Source organism: Cololabis saira, chromosome 20, assembly GCF_033807715.1.
Source record: "Cololabis saira isolate AMF1-May2022 chromosome 20, fColSai1.1, whole genome shotgun sequence".
NCBI classification, from domain to species: Eukaryota; Metazoa; Chordata; class Actinopteri; order Beloniformes; family Belonidae; genus Cololabis; species Cololabis saira.
The window spans coordinates 26876056-26900322 of NC_084606.1; the positions used below are offsets into that span (position 1 = coordinate 26876056).

At 39.6% G+C, this 24267-nt stretch overlaps 4 protein-coding genes across 9 annotated transcripts in view; 2 read left to right on the top strand and 2 right to left on the bottom strand.

Annotated features, from left to right (window-relative positions):
- cct7 (chaperonin containing TCP1, subunit 7 (eta)) overlaps positions 1-24267 on the bottom strand; it is a 418707-nt gene that overhangs the window by 232198 nt on the left and 162242 nt on the right. The gene's annotated exons all lie outside the window — the stretch shown is intronic.
- LOC133420577 (glycoprotein hormone beta-5-like) lies at positions 594-3285 on the top strand. 5 transcript variants are annotated; one of them, XM_061710281.1, is made up of 4 exons: positions 594-671; positions 962-1061; positions 1397-1602; positions 2821-3285. In XM_061710281.1, exons 3-4 carry the CDS (start codon positions 1402-1404, stop codon positions 3007-3009), a joined length of 390 nt encoding a protein of 129 aa, XP_061566265.1. In that variant the 5' UTR covers positions 594-671; positions 962-1061; positions 1397-1401; the 3' UTR covers positions 3010-3285. The 5 variants fall into 5 exon arrangements, with proteins under 5 accessions (XP_061566265.1, XP_061566263.1, XP_061566266.1 ...); XM_061710279.1 differs by having other exon boundaries at positions 962-1050; XM_061710282.1 differs by having other exon boundaries at positions 595-671; positions 993-1061.
- gpha2 (glycoprotein hormone subunit alpha 2) lies at positions 7735-10841 on the top strand. Its single transcript, XM_061710449.1, has 4 exons — positions 7735-7802; positions 9237-9357; positions 10106-10290; positions 10378-10841. The coding sequence occupies exons 2-4, from the start codon at positions 9237-9239 to the stop codon at positions 10480-10482; spliced, it is 411 nt and encodes a 136-aa protein (XP_061566433.1). The 5' UTR covers positions 7735-7802; the 3' UTR covers positions 10483-10841.
- Positions 13470-23258, bottom strand: LOC133420644 (uncharacterized). The gene is made up of 9 exons (XM_061710396.1): positions 23215-23258; positions 23000-23075; positions 22674-22772; positions 21832-21908; positions 21601-21716; positions 20000-20080; positions 17568-17628; positions 14085-14158; positions 13470-13611 (listed from the first exon to the last, which is right to left on the bottom strand). The coding sequence occupies exons 1-9, from the start codon at positions 23218-23220 to the stop codon at positions 13572-13574; spliced, it is 630 nt and encodes a 209-aa protein (XP_061566380.1). The 5' UTR covers positions 23221-23258; the 3' UTR covers positions 13470-13571.

Below are 24267 nucleotides of genomic sequence, written 5' to 3' on the forward strand. Positions count from 1 at the left end.
TTCCAGTAAGTTAGGTTTTCCTATGTTGATCTTTATTAACGTTCACATATTGTCAGAGTCAGTGATCGCGCTTTTCCGCTGTAATCCATAACAACCAAATAACACCAATTCTGGGTCTGGGATAACGTTATAGGTTTTCCATGAGGCAATTCATTCACATGTGGAAAATCTGTGCTGCAGTCGAAGGTACCAGCAAATTGAAAACATCACTGGAAGCAAAATGATATGCATGTTTTCTCCCTCTAAACACAACACCACGGTTAATACAAGTATGAATGTAAAATCTAGCATTTTTAAACATATATTAAGTTTTATCTACTGTGTATCTACTAAGCACAGGGTCAAGCTGAGTTCTGTCAAACTTCACATTTAAATAAAAGTCAGATTGAAATAACACACGCACTCTTTGACACACAGCGAGAGATACAGGCTGAGTTTAAGAAAACACTGACAAGCATTTAGTATGTTCCAGGGACTTACCATTATTTCTTACTTGGGGTTTATAATGGTATTTTATTGTAATTGCTATGATGTCAGAGTGTCCGTCCGCCCTAATGGCCTTCTAAAAACAATAACAAGGACAGATTGGTTCCATTCACTGGACCGTTCGGACAGAGAGACACCAGCAGAGTCCAGCAGCTCAAATCTCTGCAAACCCTCCAGCTTAAAAGGTGAGAGTTATTTCTTTTAAAACATTTTATGGTAAGGTCATTTAAAAGCCATATTAACTATAAAAGCAGCATCCCGGACAGCATGAGTAGAGTATTTATACAGCTTCTGCAGACGGCTCACTGTGGTCTTGTGATTAAAGTTTCTTATAACAAAGTGGCTATCTGTTACAGCATCGTGTAAAAGAGTTTGTGTTAAGCAAGACAAGAAAAACTCATTGCTATACACGGATTTGCCTTCTTTTTTTTTTAAAGAAATTTTGCATCACGCTGATTTGGTCTATTGCTCTAAGGTACATCCTTCCATCCATCCATTTTCTATAGCCGCTCAATCCTGTAGAGAGTCTCGGGGTCTGCTGGAGCCTATCCCAACTAGTTACAGGTGAGAAGCAGGTAAGGGGGGCGCTTATGTTTGACTGCAGTAACCACGACAACCACTAGAGGGAGTTGTGAGTCAGGTTGCAATTCGTCTCCTCTCACTCTTGGCAATCCATCACACAGACCTAAACATTAATCGGTGTTTAAAGACCAAATCGTGACTTTTAATGTGTTTTGGTCATTAATATACAAGAAAAGAAAAGTAGTTCCACCTCATGAGAAACGTATTTTAAGTTATTGAAGATTATAGTAACTTTTCTCCACAAGGAGAGATCTCTTAAGTTGCCAACTTTTCCTTTAAACTCGCACCTTGCTGATGAATGAATCATAATTGTGCATTTTCATCACAGCCAGCATGCTGCTCCATCCCCTCTCCCTGTCCCTCACCTGCGTCCTGGCCGCCGGGGCGGTCGTGATGTGCGTTACCATGACAACGCCGCTGCACAGCTTCAAAGGCTGCGCGGTGCGCGAGTTCTCGTTCGTGGCCCAGAAGCCCGGCTGCAAGAGACTCCACATCAGCACCGAGGCCTGCTGGGGGCGCTGTCACACCTGGGAGGTAACCAGCACTGCTCAGTTTAAGCGTCACAACAGCTGCTGCTTTCAGATGCTGCTATTTATGATCACTCAAATTGAATAAATGAAGAACTGATGCCAAACCATAAGAGGAGCGATGCCCTGGTCTTTTCTCTGCATCACGAGTCGTTATTACAAGAAATGCTGAATCCTTCCAAGCGGGAAGTGACTCTAAAGTTTTACTGTACTTCATTTGGAGCTCTGAATGATTGAAAAACCATCTGCAGAAGTCAAAAGGAGAAACAGTGTTTCAGTGGTTACTTGCAAACAATAAAAATAAAATGAAAAAAATACACATTAAAGTGGCATACAATATATATTTATATCTGTTTTTAAAGACTTGAAGTTCTAATAAAAGCCATGTGGACCCTTTGGGGCATTTTGAGTTACTTTGGCTACATTACATTGATGATCAGCAATTTAGGATCCTTTGTTTTTCAGCACAATCTGATTGGATCTTATAGTTAATTTCAAAAATGTGCCTACTGGATAGAGAGTATGTTGCAAAATGTACAAAAACAAAAGAAAAAACCCACCTCTAAACTATGATACTTAGTAGTATAGGGCATCATTAGTGCTCAGTTTAATTTAATTTAATTTAATTTAATTTAATCCATTCATGGTATATCTTCTTAACAATGTTGTACAAAATTCCAAGAAGTACACATTATCACCATGAAAGAAAAGGAGCAGGAAGAAGAAAACTTATGATACCTGCCCCTCTCTGTTAATACAATTACATTGACTTGCTGAACACCAATCTATCTATACATATATAAACAAGAAAACAAACAAAAATACCACTCTTCTATCTATTTTTTCTCTTTCTTCTTTTTTGTAGGCACTTATCTTTTCTTTTTTAAACATTTTCTTAAGCTGACACAAACTTTCAGTTCCTTGCTTTGTCTATGCCATAATTTTACACCTGTAACAGAAATACACATTTGTTTTATGTTTAGCCTTGCAAAAGTATGTTTGAAATCAAATTTAAGTTTGTTATCCTCATCCTCCAATCTGAACAAATTTTGTAACTGTTCTGGTAATGATTTTTTTTTTGCTTTAAACATTATTTTTAAAGTTTGAAGTTCAACTATATCCACTATTTTCAATAAACCTGCCGAAATAAATAATCTGTTTGATGGTTCTCTGAAGCCAAAGTTTGCAGATTGCACTCATGTTTTTGTGCTTGTGCCCCCCACAGAGGCCCATCCCGGAGCCCCCCTACATCCACAGACACCACCGCGTGTGCACCTACAGCCGGACCCGCCACATGACCGCCCGGCTGCCGGGCTGCCAGCCCGGCGTGTCCCCCCTCTACCACTATCCCATGGCCCTGCACTGCCACTGCAGCATCTGCTCCACGCAGGACACCGAATGCGAATCCTTCTGACGGACAGACGGACGGGAAAAACAACCCTTTCACTGATGCGGATGACTAGAACTCTGATAGGATTAAAATAGGAGGGCTGTAGACTGAAAATCATATACTTATACATGTCTGTATCTACGTAGTTAAACCAACAGCCCACATGTTAGATTCATGTTATACTTTCTCCTGATGTTAAGAATAGTGCAGAGGTAGACACTGTTGGATGTAAAAAAGAAGACGACATACAAATGACCTGCTAAACTCTTGACAAGTTGCTGTTGCATGTATTCAGTTTGTCACCTGTTATGTTGTTTTTATCCAACAAGAAATTAAATAAAATGATTAAGTGCTTCTTGTTTGTGATTACAAATAGGATATGGACAGGGTCAGTTAACTGGGTCTGGTTGGTTGTGCACAGGTGAATGGGAGGGGCACCGGCTCCATTTCCAGATTTCAATCCAACATTTGAAAGAAATTTAATTATATTCTGGCAAATTAAGTTAAATCAGATCTCTTCAAAGCTTAATTCCTTTTATGGCCTGTTTAGACCTCTGACCATTTCATCCATAAACCACAGCATCACACCCCACAATATAATCCTGATTTTTCAGGTTTGGATCTGTTTTGTAAAAGCAAAACTGCAGATACGGCGTGGCTCTGACTTCCTCATCATCACGTGCATTCCAGAGACTTTTATCCTAGTAATTGTTGGAGACAATGCCGACCTTTTTATGTTTCCATTCCTCTGTCTCCGTCTGTGTGTGTGTGTGTGTGTGTGTGTGTGTGTGTGTGTGTGTGTGTGTGTGTCCTTGAGCTCTGCTGAGTCACACGGTGGAAACTCCACTTTTCTCCTGTCAATCTAAATCGATAAAGACACAGAGGGTGCGCTATTTCTGTCTGAAGTGTTATGTTAATTAAAGCTATGAAAGCACACAAACAGAGACACGTGCACAGTTAATAGCTGGTCTTTGTCAATTTTGACAATTCATATATACATACACACACACACACACACATATATATATATATATATATATATATATATATATATATATATATATATATATATATATATATAAATATATATACACACACACACTTGCTTGCATGTGTTTATACAGTTGGGAAAATGTATCAACTGGACTAAAACATCATGTCAGAAAAAGGAAAACCTTTCCTAATCCTCTTCTTCCATTGTCATCTCGCCCAAAATAACACGGATACTTTTAACCGATACACTCACATCTTCTTTTACACTTTGACGTAATGATACACACACACACACACACACACACACACACACACACACACACACACACACACACACACACACACACACACACACACACACACACACACACACACACACACACACACACACACACACACACACACACACACATTGCATGTACAACAAAACACGTACACATCACACGCTGACATGCAGGCAGCTTCATGTGACGTAACGTGCCCTCGCAGTCCCACACACAGATTAAAATAACAGAACCCAAGTGGAAGCGGAAACATTAATGATATTACTCAAGATGCCACAGTTTCCATGGCAACCAGAAGCGCTGGGGCCACTGAGCGACACAAACATCAGTCACCTCGCTGAGTCACACTGCAGCAATGTGTGTGTGTGTGTTTCAACGTTTCAGCTGAAGCTGATTCACGTCTCCCCGCTGATGAGGTGCTGCAGCCCGTCCACAGTCACGGCCGCTCCCCCCGTCTCTCCCTCTCTTTTCTTTAGCTCTGATTGGCATGGATTAAGAAAAGAAACACGCTGTGACCATCCGTGCAATTTACCATCAACACACTAATAGTTTTGCACTTGTGTGTTAAGGTGCAGTCACTGCAGGAGGCGTTAGGTGATGATGTCACACTCTTAGGTTTCCATTGACAGAACAGTCGGGTGCAGGGGGGCCGCGAGATGATAATTGTGTTGTTCTTGTGTGTGTGGGTGGGTGGATAAGGAGTACTCAAAGCATCAATCCCAAATTCAAAGAGACACACACAACCTCAAGTCCAAAAAGGTTGGGGCACTGTATGAAGTTGAAATAAAAACAGAATGCAATGTTTTCAAAATCATAGACCCATGTTTTATTCCCAGTAGAAATTTAACAACAGGTCAGATGTTGAAAATGAAACATTTTGTCATTTCATGGGGAGTGGAAAAACGCAAAATGTCTCAAAAAAAGTTGGAACAGCAGCATCAAAAGGCTGGAAAAGTAATCAAAAACAAACGCTGGAGCATCTGACAACTAATTAGGTTAAGTGACATCTGCTTCTCAGATGAAAAGATGGAAAGGAATTTAATTCATCTGTGACAAACGGCAGCAAAAAAAGTCAATAAAAATGTTTCTCTCTCACTTTGAAGATCCCACCATCTACAGTGTATACTATCATCAAAATATTCAGAGATTCAGGAGGAATCTGCAGGCAGGGGACAAGGCTGAAGGCAATGCGGGTTTGTTCGGGCCACTGCATTAAAAACAGCCATGATTCTTTACTGGACATCATCGCAAGTTCTCAGGAACGTTTCCTGAGATTACTGTCCGTGAATAAAGTTTGCTGTGCAATCTACAAATGCAGCTTGCAGCTCTGATCTGCAAATAAGTCACATGTGAACACATTCAGGAACACTGCCATCTTCTTAGTTAGTTTAAAGTGGTCTCTGAGAGAAAAGGAAAATGATGGTATATGGGGTTGCATGAGTGTCTATGATGCGACCAGCTGACACATCTGGAAAGGCACCGTCATCATAGGTTCAACACACACTCCCAGGCAGACGGTGTCTATTTGTGGGGAGGTCCTGCATATTTGTCCTGCATATTTCAGCAACACAATGCTAAACCACATACTACATCCTTCACAGCGTTTTACAGACAACTGTTAGATGAAGAGGGGAGAGATTGCATTTAATCTTCACATTAAAGGTGGTGACAGTGGAAAATAAAAAAAACCTCCTTTTAATTCTTTTTAACTTTCTCAGATCACATTAATACACATTTTCTTTTAAATCTAATTTTAAGTTATCTTCTATTTCTCTGAGGCCCTTCTGTTTCTACAGGCTCATTTTGTCTTACTTTTTGACTCTTATTTTCATTTATCATCTTCTTGTGTTTGGTTTCAAATGTAGGTCTTATTGCATCATCTCTTTGTTGCCTGTTATCAGTTTATCAAAACTAAAGACCACAAGGAGACAAAATTACTGAAATGATACTAAAAAAAACACCCCAAAATAAAACAAATAAAGTAAAGGGATGGGCCGGAGACACATCTGCATGGTTGGTTGATGTTCTGTGTCCGTGCCCACGTCCCGGGTGTTGCATAATCGCAGCATGGACCTCTTTTAAAGGACTCTACTGCAGGAAACGCTGCCATCTTCTCAGGATTCTCAGGGATGAGGACATTTAAGATGGCCTGAGGTGAAGTGGAAACAGCTTTACTGACATGAACCCATTAAGAGTTCAAGCCCAAAGAAAGCTGCAGCATTTCTAGATCTTTATTTTTGATTGTGTGATACTTCCTCCTGTTAGTGGACGTCCCGAGGTCGTTGTGTGGTGGCTCTGACCTACTGCTAATAAGCTTCATTATACTTTATTGTTATTAGCTTTTAAATCTTTTTTTTAGATATAAATGTGTATAGGATCTCCAGATGTGTAGTATTTTACTCGTTTAAAATTAAAATGATAATAACTAATCAAACCAAACGCTGTTTCAAACCATCACCAATCAAGAAGTTTTCGGAAGAAGAAAAAACAAAACTTTAAATAATGGTTGCCTTTCCTCTCATCACCTTGCGGCGACCTTCTGCAAGTTTTATCCTGAGACGTCATCTCTAGTGGAGACCCACCAAAACCGAATAAAGGAAACCCATTTTGTGGTTTTGAGCTTACTTTTTAAGGGTTACGCAGTCATTGGTGGTGTCATTTGACACAAGCATCCAGATATTAAAAAGATCCATCTAACAATCTGAGAGTCCATAAAAAGACTCTGGGTTTCGGTAAAGGTCGTTGCTAAGATGGAATAGCAGCGCCAGACGCTTCACAGAATATAGCTACCATGTGCTGCACACACTCAAAAAAGGTTGACCCAAACCCACAATATCATCTGACCCGACCCCGTCCTTCCTCCTGCAGCCCAGATGGAAAAGCCAGCGGTGCTCTGTGAATCTGTGTGTGTGTGTGTGTGTGTGTGTGTGTGTGTGTGTGTGTGTGAGGTCCTGTCTCGGTTAGGTTTATTAGTCCACTTGTAGTGTGTGTCCACTGGCAGCCGAGGCCTAAAACATAAATATTTATTTAACATTTTCTTCGTGTGCTTTCGTATGGGCATGAATGTACTTCTCCATATGTTCAGATAAAGTTCTATATGTGTGTGTGTGTGTGTGCGTGGTGTTACGGCTGTAGTAGTGCGTTGATGGAAAACCTATCTAGTTTTCCTTTGTGTCACATAGTGGTCCCCCTGCAGGTTTAAAACAAGGCGGCGAGCGGAGTGGGGAGGTACCCGCAGATGGCAACGCAGACCCACATAAAGATGTTTAAGACAAAGATTCAGCGGGATTTCACTCCGATTTCAACCTCTCTTTGGAAAATGTGGTGTGTTTTCTTGTGCAGGTAAGAAGAGCAGAAGAAGAAACTAATTCAAAAGAAGAAAAAAAAAAGATTGTGGGTAATTGTGGGTGTGTCAAGAGCTATAAGTACCTGCGCTCTCACCTGTGTTACTTATATCCCTGCGTGAGGCTCACGGCAGACACTTTCACACACACACCTGCCAGACAACACACCTGCGCTCCACAACTCCCGGCTGTCCAGGTAAGAACCCGCTCATTCTTACATCTTGAGCATCACCTCTGTAACTGCTCTTATACTTGTTTGAAACCCTGTTATTCACCTGCTTTTTAACTTTCTTTGGGATTTTTAGGACTTTCTTGCATAGGATGTTTTTGCACAGTTTCAAAACAAGTTGAAACCCTAAACATGTCAGGGTTTTTAATTTATTCTCCTTTTACTAATAAGTAAATTGCTCATCCACATGAAAATGATTCACATTTTGACATTTTTTCATCCTCTTAAAGCAAATATTTGCAGTTTAAAGGAGATGTCTTACTTTGAGACCCATTACTTGTGAGCTTGAAATTAAAAACAAAAAGTATATTTACTTTTATCATGTGATGAGTTATGTATATTATTTTTTTATAGTGTATGTGTTTTGCCTGAGATGCATTTTCATACATTAGATGTTTACCTCATTGAGCAGCATTATTTATACAGTTAAAAAAGACTTATTCTTAACTACCTATTTTCAGACATACACATATTTGGTTTGGAGTCTGGTTTTTAACAAACAAAACTGCATAAGATTCAAACTTTTGTTTCTTAAAGGTGGATACTTAGTAATTAGTTGTAGCATGTGTTTTCTAATTATTTTTTTTTACCGTCTTTGTCAATTTTATAGTAAGATTCCATAAAGACTCCATTGTGTACAATTTCATGTTTTGATGTGTAGGGTTATTATAATGATCTGTAGAGGGTCATTTTCCTGATTATTGAGAAATAAAGGTTGTAACTTTTTTAGTGCATATTCTTTTCAGTGTTTTTAGTCATCTCCCAAAGTGTGCTGGGACATATTAACGTGTCACCCATTTTCATTTAAAGACACAACAAACTTGTGGAAACCCCAATTAAGAGGAAATTGCCATCCATTCCTCCTCCCCGACTAGCGGACGCAATTAATTAAAAAAGAGGGAAACAAAAAAATAAAACACACACAAATTCCCAGGAGAAAATGACTTCATTGTTCAGGCACATGTTGACATGCGTAGTTGGGGTGGTGGACATGTGCATCGTACTGGCTGTCTCCATCCTCACATGTGGTGCGTGACACCCACTAAGAGTGGTTGTAGATCCACAGGTTGTGGTATGTTGCAGTGTTTGGAGCTACGTGTAGGGTGCACATGCTGAAAGTGTGCATGTGTCAGCAGGTCGTTGTTAAATGAGGCAGTAAAACGATAGAGACGGGATTGTTTTCATTAACATTAGGTGGTACTCAACCGAGCGACACACAGGCACTCCTGCAGGGGGCGTGGGTGGGGCTAAAATGAAAGAAAATCTTGGCACCTCTTTCTATAAATATCAGCCTCATAAGTGATTAAAATCTTGCAAACTGTCCAAAAAGCACCTCCTTCCTTGATGCCAGAGTTTTAGCGTTGATGAAAGCAACATGTCACTTCTGTTTGATCTGTACAGATGTCACAGCGCCTCAGCTCGAACCTCTGCCTGCTGGCCCTGCCGCTGATCGCCCTGCTGCTGCTCTTCTCCCCTCTGGGATGGAGCCATGAAAACATCACCCCGGGGTGCCACCTTTATCGTGAGTTGCACCACGTGTTTTACCAGCAGAGTTCTGGTTCAGGGGTTCTGGAGGGACACCAAATAAAATAAACTTAAATAGATGCTTTCCTGAACAGATATTTGGACAAGTCATCTCACTTTACTGGTAGCCCAACCATGGGAGCTGCTACTCTCTGATTGGCTAAGCTGTCCCGGTGTTTCTGTCTGATTGGCTAAAAGTGACCCACGATGGAGTGTAATGGACATCGTGGGACATTGTGGAAAGTCTCTTTTCCAGTTTCCTGTAATGACTTTACAGATGACTCTGTAGCAACAATCCAGCAGTTAATTTCAATGAGGACCAATTCAAGGATTTCTGTGTTTATGCGGCCACAAAGGGTCAGCAGGATACACGTTTAATTCTGCTTTATAAACTTTTACGAGCGTTTCTGCAGTTTGGGATCCATAACTCGCTGAGTCAGGGTGGGTAACAGTCCACTTAGTGGCTCGTATTCCTGCTGGAGGAATCCTGCAGCCAGATCAGAAGTCTCCTCAGGAGCTCGGTGTACTTTTTAGTGTTCAGTATGAGGGGTCATGCAACGTCCACGATCATCAGGTCTGAGGGCACCATCATGAAAAATGAATTAAAAAAAAACAACTGCTGCTGATTTTCCACCCTCGCGATGTCTTTAAACTTGTGTCCTACATAAAAAAGTGAATCCAGTACAGAAAGTCTCTATAAACTGTTGAATCAGACACTCACTAATGCTCTTCCTCCCGTCCTCCAGCCTTCAATGTGACCATCCGCAGCGACCGGCGCGGCACGTGCAAAGGCACCCACCTGGTGTACGCCTGCGTGGGCTATTGCGAGTCCAGCGCCTTCCCGTCCAGGTACTCAGTACTGGTGGCCTCCAACTTCACCCACAACATCACCTCCACCTCGCGGTGCTGCACCATCAGCAAGGACGCCAAGGTGAGCGACGGCAGGGAGCCGGCAGGGGGAAGGAAAAGGAGGAGGGTTTGATATGTTGCCCACATCTTGTGCTTTGTCATTCCTCAGGTCAAAGTTCGCCTGGACTGCCCCAGAGGTCGCCACCACGATGAAATAGAGATCCTCACAGCGAAGGCGTGTCGCTGCGACATGTGCCGCAAATCCCGCTACTGACGTATCATGACGGAAAAGCTGCGTACCAAATATGAACAAGTTAACAATCAAGTTTCCTTTTAGTCAGTTAAGCAGTTCAGTACCTTTCTCCTTCTGTCCATGTCAAGAATCCACCTTTTCTAACTGACCTATCACTACGTTACTGTGGAAAGCAGCGTTTCTTCACTTTCATTGATTTATAGCCTATGATGATCAACCCTGGTGAGAATGAGCCAAAAGGAATTAGATGATAACATACAGTTAAAAGTCATATCTTCACATATTTTTCAAATAATAATAATAATAGTAATACAACAAAAATCCAAAGATGTTTCCATCTTTTTTTTGCAATAACCACTAAACACAGAAAGACTAAAGAATGTACAAAATATATTTATATTTATGAATCTGAACTGAAAGACATTTTTGTAAATATCTATTGATGAAACCAAAGAATGTTGGAAATATTAGTTAAATGAAAATAAAAAATAATGCACTGTATACTTTGTGATGAAACTGTGTCAATAAATTTCTATTCTGCAACTCCAAACTGTTTTCTCTGTATTATTTTTCTCCCTTTATACACTCACAAACTTCTGCCAAATAAATAGGCCTAATATACCTATTCCAACCGCTAATACGTCTAAAGCCTTATAATGTTATGCAATATGGGACTTTACTACCTTATAATGTTAGGGCCCCTAACACCTTAACATCACTGTGTACTTTGTAGTTCACACTTTAGACTTGGGAGAACGTAGTACGGAGCATCTTTCTACATTTGCATGAACATTACACATGAACAGCAGAGTAGGTACCTGATAGCACAGCATTTTTTTTAAAATTTTTTCTAAATACTCAGAGGTAGCAGCAATAACAGGCCAGAAGCCTATAAGACAGTTTTCTCATCATTGTATGAAGCTTTTCTTTCTAAATAGCACAGCATCTAAACTTACAGGTAACAGGCAACACAACGTATGCAACAATGGTTGATTTGACTGATTAATAATTCCCCCAAATTATTGATGCTTAACCTAAAGTACAACGGTTCCCCACAGGTGGAACTTTAATTTCCAAGATTGGGTTTTAGTACTTTCTATTTGGGGGGCAACACCCTTATTAAAGGTTCTGTCCCACCTAAACTTTCCCTCTTTTTTCTGTGATGTCTTTGGGGAAAGACAAGCTCTTATTTTGTACTTTTAATTTAACATTTTATTGGTTTTCATTTAATATTGTATATGTATATTTTTTTTAATTGTTTGTGTTTATGTTCATATTACATTATTGTGATGCTCTTTTTTCTGTGATGTGTTTGGACATAAAGGGGAACGTAAATAAAATTTGATAATTGAACGGCTTGAGTCCAGTCATCTATAATACACAGTGCAGAAGCTAACCACCACCGGTTACACGTATTTAAAGATGTCTGCAATTTAATTGGGCATAACAAAATAAAAACAAAACAGCTTTATCAGAGAGATCATTAATGAGATCCAAAACAGAGCATGGTACTACTCCGGCAAAGGTGTTAATTACAGTTTATTATTAAAGGTGTCTGGTGCTAATCCTTCCTTGGAGCACAAGTTTCTTTTCTTTATTTTAATTTACAGTAAATGGCTTTTATGCACAGTCAGTGGCTTAGTGGTTAGCGCTGAATGTTCCTGGTTCCACTCATATGACCCGGCAGGAGTCTTTCTTTTGCATGTTCTCCTTGGACTGGCGTGGGTCTGCACGTACTGTATGTTAGGTTGATTGATGGTTCTGAATTGCTCGTAGGTGTGAGTGTGTCAGAGTGGGCTACATATCCGGCCCAGTAAAGAACTGGTGTAAGTCTGCGTTTCACCCAAATACAGCTGGGATAGACTAATTGACAACTCTGTGAGCCTGAATTGTAAAGAGGAGGTTTAGATCATGGACGAATGGGATGACTATTTTGTCATTTAAAAATCATCTCAAAACTTCTTTCTATTATACAAAAACAAAGTTGCAATTTTCCGACTTTACTCTTTTCTTCTCTGTCATTACTTCTGCTTGTTGATGCATTCTGGGATACTTTGTTGTCTCACGTCTCCACTGAATCCATCCTCAAATAAACGTGTTGAACCACTTTGAACTGGAACAGTATGTCAACTGCGAAGGATGCAGAAATATGGAGTTCTTCAATGCTCAATGCTTATATCAACAATGCTAATCTTGCTAAGACTCTTTGCCGCCATGGAAGAGAAATGTACGAGGGGCTCACACAGCAGTGCCACCACTCTAAACGACGCGTTTCTGATGTTCCTTCATTAATACTGTAAACAACCAATAACGTTTCTTCCTGGCTGCTACACACTTAAAGCCTTGTGCTATGGAATCGATCCACACCCATCTTGGCTAGTTCTACCTGTTATAGCCATAATCTGGTTGGCTGAGGCTTGTGGCAAAGCCTGAAAAGTTCAAAATGTGATGATCTTACAGTAGAAAAGTGCTACACATTAACTTAACTTTTGATAACTGATAACCTCATTAAAAGTAAACGGACAGTAACACTAAGGATCCTGGCGATACAGTACTGTATGTTTGCGTGGGGGTTATCCTGTAGCCTATGTGATGTCACAACGTACACAATTGAAGGAAAATATGTTAATTATGGTAAGTTAGGTAGCACTGGATGCTAGCAGAGCAGCTAGCTTCTCTGTGAAATCCAGCACATAAATTGAGATTTTCATAGCAACATGCCATCATGCCCCATGCCATATATACATACATTATATATATATATATATATATATATATATATATATATATATATATATATATACATATACATACACATACACATGTATATATGAGGAGTTTTGCAACTAAATCACAGATTAGAGAAAAGGTTCCCATAGGAATGAGCAGACTAATAAAAGTATCACATCAATCCACAGAAGCAAGTGGAAACGAGGTGCATGTACATGTGACACTCAGTGTGGAGTAAAGAACAAGAATCATCAAAATCCCTTGTGGTTAGAACCGTTTATTCAAGTGTGCAACATAAATAAGGTGTATGGATATGCAAATGTCCTTGAATCAATCAGGTTTAACAAAAATATGTCCCGATGACAGTTTTGTCTTCAGTATTAATCTGTAGTGCTTCTGAAAAAGGAAGGGAAGATGTGGCTGTAAAGAGAAAAGAGATATTTTTAGTCTCTGTTTGGGAGAAAATGGTAGACCTGATGACTTTAACAGCTCATCTCATCTGACTGCTACTGAATATCATTATTACCATGAATAGCACGCTCTTGCTGATCATGCTCTCGTCAATTCTCAAGCTGCTCGAGGCCTTCTGGCGTCTGCCTCAATGAGCATGTCAGGAATATTGAAATGTCTGTACATATAATAGCTGGATTTCCCCAACACTGTAATCGGACAACTTTTTTCTTGCACTTCTACAGTACAAATCAACTCTTGTTTCTACTGTGGGCATAAACGTCAATCAAATTAACAAATAAGGTAATAACCACACCGTCTTCTTTGCGGGTCTGGGAGTTACCTTGCTGCGTGCAGATCTGCTGAATGTTTGCTTTGTAAGTTTTGTCTGAATGAATGAAAATATTATGTTGATGGTGTTTTCACTTTGCCGTCCAACCAACCTGGCCAGTCGTTTGAGAATCCCTGGCCTTTCAGGTGTCTCCTCCTCTTTTTCTGTGTCCGTCATTGTTTCAGGCTGCAGAAGAAATCAGAATTATAAAAAAAACAAAAAAACTGGTGGAACTATCCTTGGCTGCCCTTGCCTGCTTTACCACATTACTTTGTGCTGGGATACTGGTTTCTTAGAGAGAGATTTGCTCACAACAGAAGCAACTGTTCCATCACCCCTGGATTTGCGCAAAACCCAAATATCGAAAAAGAAAACCTTTAATGGAAATGGCTTTCATTTGAAAAAACTCACAAATATCGGTAAAACCTTTTTACACTTCCTGGAGTTTATTTTTTTTGATGATTCGATAATCCACTTTACACAAAAGTGTAATGGAACACTTTTTGCGGATTTCTACATCTCTGGCAGCGCTGGATGTGATGTAGCCGGTCAATCTAAAGTCATCACAATCTAGTTTCCAGGTGTTTATTGCCTCATTTATATCATGTAGTTGTGCTATAAAAAAATAAGATCTTTGCCTCTGAATACTCATTTGAATTATCATCTGCTGCCTTCATCCTCTGACTATCTTCTCAACAGCGGGAGCAGAAAACTACAGAGTCAAGATTTTCTTTTTTGTTCGTTTGAAGAGAAGTCTCGCAGGAAGAGATACAAAGAGTTACGAGAATTGAGCTTTACTTTAATTACGTTTAGCCATTGTGTTGAAACAACCTATATTTTTATTCATAATATGCTTTTAATTTGCATTTTGCAACATGTGATGTTTGTGATAACTTCACATTTGACCTTTAGCAAGTCTCTCTAGCTTTAGCTACATCATTTTGTTGCATCATTTAGAAAAACATCAAATACATACAAAGGTCGTTTAAGAATTGGACATTTTCATAAACTTACCCCATGTTTTTTTCATGTAAAAACTAGGGCTATCAGTTTAGCGCGTTAATTAGATTAATTAATTACACTGCTAATTAACGCGTTATGAAAATTAACGCAATAAATTATGAGTGGCAAAAAGCTCAAGTATTTTAAATTTGGCCCATTGAGGGACCCGTAGGCCACTTGGCAGGTCACTTCCCACCTGTTGCTAGTCAAACTAACAAAGCAGGTGACAGACCTGGACGACTCAGGGGAGCGACTCAGCAAATCTTTGCTAGGGCCTTTGAACGGCAAAGAAAGAAGACGGGACTATCAACAAGAACGCGGTGATTTGTACATTTTGTAAAAAAGAATCTTCCTATCACGGGAGCTGCTCCAGCCTGAATTATCATTTAATTATCATAACGCTTAACATGTCTGGACAAGTTCCACTGTAAACGTTACAGGTACTAGTACTTGAATTGCTGTATTTAGTCAGCTTCAGTTTTAATTTTGAATTGAGAGTCTGCTTAAGTATGTCAGGGTTTGACACTTCCCTCCCCCAGTCTTTGAGTTTCTGTTTTGCCCCGACTGTGTCCCATCTGCCCCGATTGTCTGCACCTGTGTCTCGTTATCCCCTGAGTATATGTGGTCTTGTCGTTCCCTTGTTCCCTGTCGGACCGTACTGTTTTGTCCTCCATGTTTCCTGCCACGTGTTTCCTCCTCCAGTTTTTTGATCCCTGTTTAGTTAGTTTTTTGATCCTGCCAAGCAGCGCTTTGTTTTTTGATTTTGGAATAAATCTTTGTTTTTTGAGAACTCCTGCCTCCGGCCTCCCACTCTCTCTCTCCTGCATCTGGGTCCTCGCCACACCAGCCTGACAAAGGCCTGACAAAGTGCCTATTTGAGACTCAGCCTTATTTTATTTCTGAATTTGATTTATTTAACTGTATTTGCATTGTATTTTTGAATAATGCACCTTGCCTAATTGGTTTGCTGATGTGCTTGAGCTTTTTCTTTTGAATTTCATTTATGAAACACACTTCACCAAAAAAAATGTGGATTTCAAATCTTCTCTTCTTAGTGTATTCAATTGATTAGTCATGCATTGCAATTTTGCAATGTAGAATTCAAATTCTTTATTTGGGGACCTTTAGCAGAGAGATTAAAATGCGATTAATTAGATTAATTAATTATAAATGGTTTCATTAAGTAGATCTTATTATCTAACACATTTGAAAATGAAAAATCTGAAGTTCCAGCTTGAAAAAATAAAGAACTTCAAATTGTTCTGAATACTTTTATAACCCTTAACAGATTAAAACACATTAACAGTTGCTTCTCTAAAACCACTTCTTATGTCTTTCCCACTTGCCATTGAGTTAACGCATATCAGAATGCTCTTGGCCAGAAAACCAAAATGTCTGTTTTAAACAGGGATGAAGCCTGTTGAGGATTTATTTCCTGAAGTACCTGAACTATTAGCAGCACCAGGAACCTGGAACCTCTTAAATCCTGTAAAACCAATAAGGGGGTACTTAGTATTGCCGAAATGTTTATTTGTTTTCTTTTGGTTTTACTTTTTGGTCTCATTTTTGTTCAATAAAATAAAATATAGCATTCTGAAAAAAGACTTCAATCCGAGTGTAATGTAATTTGTAACCTGACCTTTAACCTAGATAACTAAAGTACCGGTACCGGTACTGCCATAGCCATTTCCAACGCTTTGTTTTGATCAAAGTCCATTAAAGCAGTCTTTCATTGTTAGTTGAAGGAGTTTGTGTTTTAAAAAAAATATTTTCAGAAGTTTCTACAGTTTGACCTGAATGTCCTTGTAAATGGAAAAAGATCTACTTCCAAGCTATTTTTAATTAATACATTCATAATTTTTTTTGATCATCACAAATTGGGATTGGTATAACTGCTTCCATTGTTACTGCAAATTGGATTACATTTATAAAAATGTCAACTATGAATCAATTGAACATGTTCATGCAGGATGTCCATAATCCTTACAGACCACAATGTTCAAACGTAATCTTTTCTAACTTGTGAACATTTGTATTGGCACTTCCTTTTTAGCGCTACATAAATAAATAACTTCACGGACTGACATACCAAGTTTAAATCATTTTTTCCACTTGAAAAGAATGCTGAGCAAACAAAAGCTGGAACTGGAAGAGGTGGGGTAAAAAAAAAAAAGTCAGAGTGGACAAGTGTAAGAGCGCAGGATGAAATGAGAGGAAAGGGCATGACTGGAGAGGAGGAGGGTCATTTTGGGACTATGTTGCTAATCAAACTGAAGCTCATCACCATGAACACACACACACTCTCACGTACATACGATTACAGATTTACTCGTACAATCGGTCTGATGTAAAGCTATTATTAAGCGTAATCACCCCTGTTATCCGACCTGTCTGTGTTAATGTCAGCCCGGGGCTGTAATAAAGACAGAGGTGCTGCACGTGAGTCTGCTACAGCGGGAGAAAGGAAATGAACGGGTGCTATGGGATGGAAATTAGAGGATGAATTGTTGGGATCAGTTAATAACTGCAGGCTGAGCAGTCTGACTCCGTCATCTGAAACAAAATAGTGTCAAATTCAGCGGAAAAGTGTCACCTCGTCCACAAGTGCTGGATCGTCGTGGACCCGTCCGTCTCCAGGACTCAAGTCCACCGTCCTGTGAGACACATTCACTTTGGTGAGAAATCTCATAAACAATTTCAAAAACATACCGGTACATTGAAAAAAAATAAAGCAGCGCATTGATCAACAAAAGGGCTGATTAGTACGCAGAATTTGAATTGTAAAAGTAAAATGTGGTATATTAAAAGCCATTCTATATTTAGATTTCTTCTTTTTTTTTTACTGGTGGTTGTCTCACGTCATAACTCAGCCTTTTTTTATGTCCCTAAAAATAATAGTGAATTAAAAAGCATAACTTTGCACTCAAAAGCAACAATTTTCTATCGAAAACAACAACAAAGTACAATGTGTGTAAATCTTTCATACGTGTTAACATGGATGCTGGCTTGGAATTTCACCGTACTACGTACCGTAATAGCCTCGATGGTCCTCAGTTTTCTCTTTTGGAGCCATTACTTGGTGGAGGTATTAACATGCTGATGACTATTATCTTGCTGCAAGTTCACTTCTGACTCAACATCAAAAATGTCCTACTTAATCAATTAATGCAAGTTAGAGAGTTCCTAGTGAAGCATCCCCATGCCATGCATCACAGTTGAGTTCTTGACAAGTGCCAGCATCTTTACATCGGGGTTGAAAATGACCATTGTTGCCTGTGCCATGATAACATCTACCGGTACCCACTGGATGGAAGTGTCTCAAATTAAGCGATGTCTTACAACAGATACGTAGGTCAAAGATTTGAACTTAGAGCTCTAAGAAAAGAAAACTTAGAAAGAGGGAAGGGAATTTGTAGAAAAAAGCGAAGCAAAAACTTGTCTGTAATTTGTCTGTTAAGGCCCTGCTACACCTCTACGACAGCAATACATTTGTATTTATTATCAATAGCTACATTTAGAGGCTATTATGCAAAAGTATATATTTATTAAAAGGTTTAAACATTTAAACAGTCTGGCGTTTGCTGTACAAGCAACACTTTGATGCCCATGGGATGAAAAATGCCTTTGACGATCAATCGTTTAAATCTCTGTTACTAATAACATCAGGGACTTTTATGGGAGATTAAAAATGGGACATTTGATGGAAATGAGACTTGTCAGTTTCTAGCGTACCTACATTTCAGCGCAGGTAAGAATCCTAGAAAAGAAAACTGGACGTGCCTAGAAGAACTATAAAAGCTTTCATTTGCCATACTCTTTCTCTGAAACTCAATTCTTTTCACGTCTCATTTTTCCAGCAGGGTGAGCACAGAAACAAACCATCTGTCCCTGCAGGGCGTCATGTTGAAACACACGTAGGCAAACACTCTCAATGGTGCAGCAGTTTGCTGAAAAAGCTGAAAAAAATGGAACATTGACCGAGACTATGTGTAGTTATTGTTTATTTAGTGTGACGGTTAGATGTGTTTTTGCAGTGTGTGCAATAAATAGTTTGCACTTTAATTAGTAGCACTTTTCTAAGATCATATGAGTCTAACAGGCAGGATATCATCCAGAGAGGGAGACTCAGTGGTTTCCCATGAAGTAATACTGATGCTTGAGGCGCTGCTGTTTGCAGGATGTTTACACAGTTTGCGCAGCTAAGTGTGTCTTCATCAAGTTAAAATAGGAGACAATTAAGTTTACGTAAGTCACATTTAAACAGAAAAAAAAGTACAGGACAAGACCTTGTTTATGTGTGTGAGCATATCTTAAACAATAATTTTCACCCCACTGACCTGACTGTCAGAGTGATTGAGGTGGCGCCCGCTCGCCTCTAAGAACCACTGGAGCGTGTGTTCGAGTGTGTGTGAGAGAAAAAAAGAGGTGGACCATTGTGCCTATAGGTGTCTGGGAGAGATGGTGTATGACGCCATGTGCATGAACAAGCATCCTCTTGTTGCAGCGGCACATCCTCTGGTGTTCACACAAAAGCTGAATAATGAAAAATAGATAATCTAAGGGAAACTCCCCCGTTTTAGATGTTGCAGGGATTTCTGCCATTTATTTTTCACGGTTTATGCATCTAAACAAGTGTGTGACATCTACCGAGAGTCAGGTGTGTAAAGGGCGGGATGCCCCCTCTCCGGGCTGGGAGCGAGATACTGCCTCGAGTGGAGGAGTTGGAGTATTGTGGGGTCTTGTTCAGGAGTAAGGGAACTGGGAGAGTGACGAGCTGATCTGTGCGGCGTCTGCGTTTGTGCAGATTCTACCGGCACCCAAAGGCAGGACTCTATTTACTAGTTGATTTATGTCTCTTATCTCACCTGTGGCCACAGATTATTGGTCGAGGCCAAAAGAACAGGGTCTCAAATACAAGCGGACAAAATTAGTTGGTGCTCGGAGTTCAGCCGCTGGTCTTTCACACTGAGAGGAGCCAACTAAGTTGGTTTGGCCGTCTGGTTAGGAACCCCCCCGAATGCCTACCTTGGGAGGTGTATCGGGCACGTCCAACCAGGACAAGGCCTCAGGCCGGGCCCAGGAGACACAGGAGAGATGATGAAAGATCTGCAAGAGGAAGAGGCTAATGAGAGGGAGGTCTGGGCCTCTCTGCTACGGCTGCTTTCCTGCAACCAGAACCTGGACAAGTGGATGTGAGAAGAAGACTGATGGATGTAGCTTTCAGATTCACCACATGTATTAAAGTTAAGACAAAGGCAACATGAACACGGTAATGCACAGCCAGTCTTTGAGTTTATAGGCCTCAAATTAAGATCATGTTTATAAGTCCCGCTTTGATCCAGAGCTTCTCCGTGGACTACACTGACAAAAGAACTAATTTGCAACGCTGCCATTTTCTATACCCGCTTTATCCTTTGCAGGGTCACGGGGGTCTGCTGGAGCCTATCCCAGCTCATTTCAAGCGAGAGGCAGGGGGAACAACCTGGACAGGTCGCCAGTCCATCACAGGGCCACATACAGTATATACAAACAACCAGACACACTCACACCTACGGGCAATTTAGAGCCAGTCCCAATACTCCCCCTAGCCCTACTTTTCAGCACTACCCCCAAAATTTTGCGCGTTCCCGTGAGGGTAGTGGTGTTTCAATTCCTCTTTGCATGTCAGGGTAGTGGGCATAAGGAGGGGTAGGGTGTATGAATCTAGCCCTTGAGAGCGAGGGATTTCAGATGCTGACTCGCCGACCGAGGGCTAGAGAAAATCTCCCAGAATGCTTTACGTCATCATTTGCAGACTCAATCAAACAAAAAAACATGCCGGACATTTCTAATTTTTAGTGAATAAAATCACTATTTTGAGTTAGTTTCTGCATAAAAATGCGTTTTGATTACATTTCTAGCGAGAAATATATATTTTACTTTCATAATATTCACTCAGTGAACGTACATACAGTAATCACTCGCTTGCCCGTTGTTGCAAAGTTTTTTCAGATCTCGCCAGAATAAAGGCTGATTTATGGTTCCGCGTTACACCAATGCAGAGCCTATGCCGTACCCTACGCCGTAGGCTCTGCGTCGATTTAACGCGGAACCAGCTGCTGCTCCCGAGCCGGCGGCTCTTCTCATCCCCGAAAACATCGGAGCAAATTTCTTAACAGGCGTTATTTGGATAAACTGAGCCCAGGTTGGGGATCTTAACGGTTACTTTTACGCCTGAAAAAATATTAAAACTTAATAAAGATTCAGATTCAGATTCAGAAAAACTTTATTAATCCCCGAGGGGCAATTGCAAAAAGTCGAACCAGGAACCTTCTCACTGTGAGGCAACAGTGCTAACCACCAAGCCACCGTGCTGCCCTGATATCTTAACATATCTTAAGGTAATAAAACCTGATGCATCTGTCTGTTTTGGCATACTTGGCTCACTGATGTTTTAAAGCAAATCTGACGCCGATTTGTACAACTGAATAAAAGGCAGACAATAAAATACAATAAACCTGTAACAAGATGGCTGAGGTTGTTTTAAAGTTGCATGAGACATTCTTTATGAATCCAGATATTCTTATTCTTAAATGCAGCTGACGGCTGCATGGTTGTTATGGTAGCAGTAGTAGTCAGACACTCACTCAGTGACTGACAGTTTGCTTTCAGCCTCCATGTCCTTGATCAAGTCCTTTAGTATGTCCTCCTCTAGTGGCGAGTCGCTCCTGCGGCGCTTGGAACAAGGCTGACTCACGTCCTCCTGGATAAATGGACAGTACTTCTAAATGTTTAACAAAATAACACTATCTAAGTGATTTCACAACACTTAATAATTCTTAATGCAACAAAAACAGCTACTGTGCCAAGACAAAAACCTTGAATTCGTCAGTCCAAACTCTGTTTTCATCAGTAACATTAAAACAATCCACTTCCTTTGTGGCGGCATTCTTTCCTGAAAGAAGATAAAAAAAACAAATGTGAGGTTTAATCATTCCCAGACAGTACTTTTTACGAAAGACTATTTGTTACAGTGATGCTTTAGACCAGTTATTCTCAACCAGGGTTCAGCAGACCCTTAGTCGTCCGTGGTGTAATTGCAAGGGGTCCGTGATAATAAAATATATATTTTTTAAAAGATCCTTTGAAGTTTATAGAGATAGATTATTATTTTATTCAAATGTGACCTGGGACTTTTATCTACCTAAACTACAGAGGGTAACATGACCTTCTTTTTCTCTTTCACAGTCATAATTCATTGTATTTTAATAAGAAATGTTGCACCTGTATCCATTGAAAAAATGCTTCATATATATCCTCTTTTGTTACATTTCTATACCAAGGAGCTGCTGCTGATTTATGATTTTTTTTACATTTCATATTTGCATCAAGGAGTGAATAAATAAATGCAACAATACAATTTAAAAGGCAATCTATGCTGTTTCTGGGGGGGGTCCAGGACCCCAAAAAGGTTGAGAACTACGGCTTTAGACACTGTGCCCAGTCTTTTACATATTAATACAATAAAAAATATGTATGTATAAACTTAACCATGCAGACAGTAATACATATGAGCCTTGGATTTCATCCCTCTTTGCAGAGTTTGAGTTAATTTGAGTTAAAAATGCTGCTGTAACAGGTCCAGAAAGATGAATAACATCATTATTTCCAGGAATAAAGCTTCACTTCTGCATACTGAGCAGATGCTGTCGGTCCTCACCGCGCTGCGTGATTTTCTCCATGTAGAGAACAACAGTGAAAGGGTAGACCTTCAGCTTCGTTTCACCGTGTTCGTGTGTTTTCCCTCTGCGCTTCTTATCTGGGAGCCACAGTTAACGATAAAAGCTGTATTTGGTGCAAAGATACATGGAGATTCCTCTGAAATGGACTGTGATCATCTCACATTGTTTCATAATGGTTTTAAATGATTTACAACATAAAAAACAGACATGAAACATCAACTATGATGTTTGGGATAAACAGTGGGCATGTGAAACAGGTAAACTGGGGGGATGAGAGCGATGTGAACCCAGCGATGGAGGATACAAGGAAACACGATGAAGTGCTCGGAGGAGAAGGGCTGGAGATGGTCCAGGTTTCCAAAAACAGTTCTTATAATTTCCTGACAGGAGAGAAGATGGATAGAGATGGAGTGAAAACCCTTCAGCAAACAACTGAGTAAGAAACGACAAGAGCATCACATTAACAAATGTAAATGTACATGAACCACATTAACAAATGTAAATAGTGATAGCAATTACCTCCATTTCATGTTGGAAGGAATCATCTTTGGTAACTCCCTTTCCACTGTTTGTTAAATATTAACATGATGTATTAATCTTTTATTATAACATAATTAGCCATTCAGGTTTTTGCAAGCTTACTTCATATTATATCCAGTACTCGAGTTGTAAAAAAGAATCAGGGGGGATGGTGTATTTTATAATATTGGGACAGATAATTTGTGCTGATTACAAATAATATAATATATTACAAATAATAGCACAGACCAAAACACCTGCAGAAATACTGCAGGAATGACATAGCAGCAGTTAAATGCAGCCTTCTGTAAGCTTTAAATATCCACTGGGCTTACATCAAATACATCAAAACACAACAATAAAAACAGTTTTCTGAACTTATCAATATGACTCTGTCCTTCACAGGATAAGTAACATGGATCACTGCAAAAACTCAAAATAAGAATATTTGTCTTATTTCTAGTTAAAATGTCTCATTTTTGTAAAAAAATCTCATTACACTTAAAACAAGACTCATCACTGGAAAAAACAACAATTTTCACCTGTTTCAAGTAGATTTTCACTTGAAATAAGTAGAAAAATCTGCCAGTGGAACAAGATTTTTTTGCTTGTAATAAGAAGATAAATCTTGTCCCACTGGCAGATTTTCCTACTTATTTCTTATTTCTTTCTATTTTTAGTGGAACAAGATTGTTTTGCTTGTAATGAGAAGATAAATCTTGTCCGACTTGCAGATTTTTCTACTTATTTCAAGTGAAAATTTACTTGAAACAGGTGAAAATTGTCAAATAAGTTATTTTTCTGGGGATGACTCTAAATGTTGAAATAGCACTAAAACCACATTCATTGATGAAATAACATAAGGTCATAAGGTCACGTACTGGTCATATCTGACAGGATATGTCGTTTTTCCAGTTCAACAATGAAAGTGAAGTGAAAGGATAATTCATAATTAACTGTTTACTGGTGTTTATAAAATATATATAATGTTTGCCTTGCCTGTAGCTGGTAGCTCCTCTGATCCTGAACTTGTAGATTAAACCATTAACCTTA

Bases quoted from the DNA above. Each gene is read 5' to 3' on its own strand.
- gpha2 (XM_061710449.1), top strand. From the start codon at position 9,237: ATGTCACAGCGCCTCAGCTCGAACCTCTGCCTGCTGGCCCTGCCGCTG. The intron at 9,358-10,105 runs GTGAGTTGCACC...CCCGTCCTCCAG, and splicing joins CCCGGGGTGCCACCTTTATC to CCTTCAATGTGACCATCCGC. The intron at 10,291-10,377 runs GTGAGCGACGGC...GTCATTCCTCAG, and splicing joins CCATCAGCAAGGACGCCAAG to GTCAAAGTTCGCCTGGACTG.
- LOC133420577 (XM_061710281.1), top strand. From the start codon at position 1,402: ATGCTGCTCCATCCCCTCTCCCTGTCCCTCACCTGCGTCCTGGCCGCC. The intron at 1,603-2,820 runs GTAACCAGCACT...TGCCCCCCACAG, and splicing joins GGCGCTGTCACACCTGGGAG to AGGCCCATCCCGGAGCCCCC.
- LOC133420644 (XM_061710396.1), bottom strand. The intron at 17,629-19,999 runs GTAGGCATTCGG...TGTGTCTCACAG, and splicing joins TGCCCGATACACCTCCCAAG to GACGGTGGACTTGAGTCCTG. The intron at 13,612-14,084 runs GTTGGTTGGACG...TTCTCTTTACAG, and splicing joins ATTCTCAAACGACTGGCCAG to CCACATCTTCCCTTCCTTTT.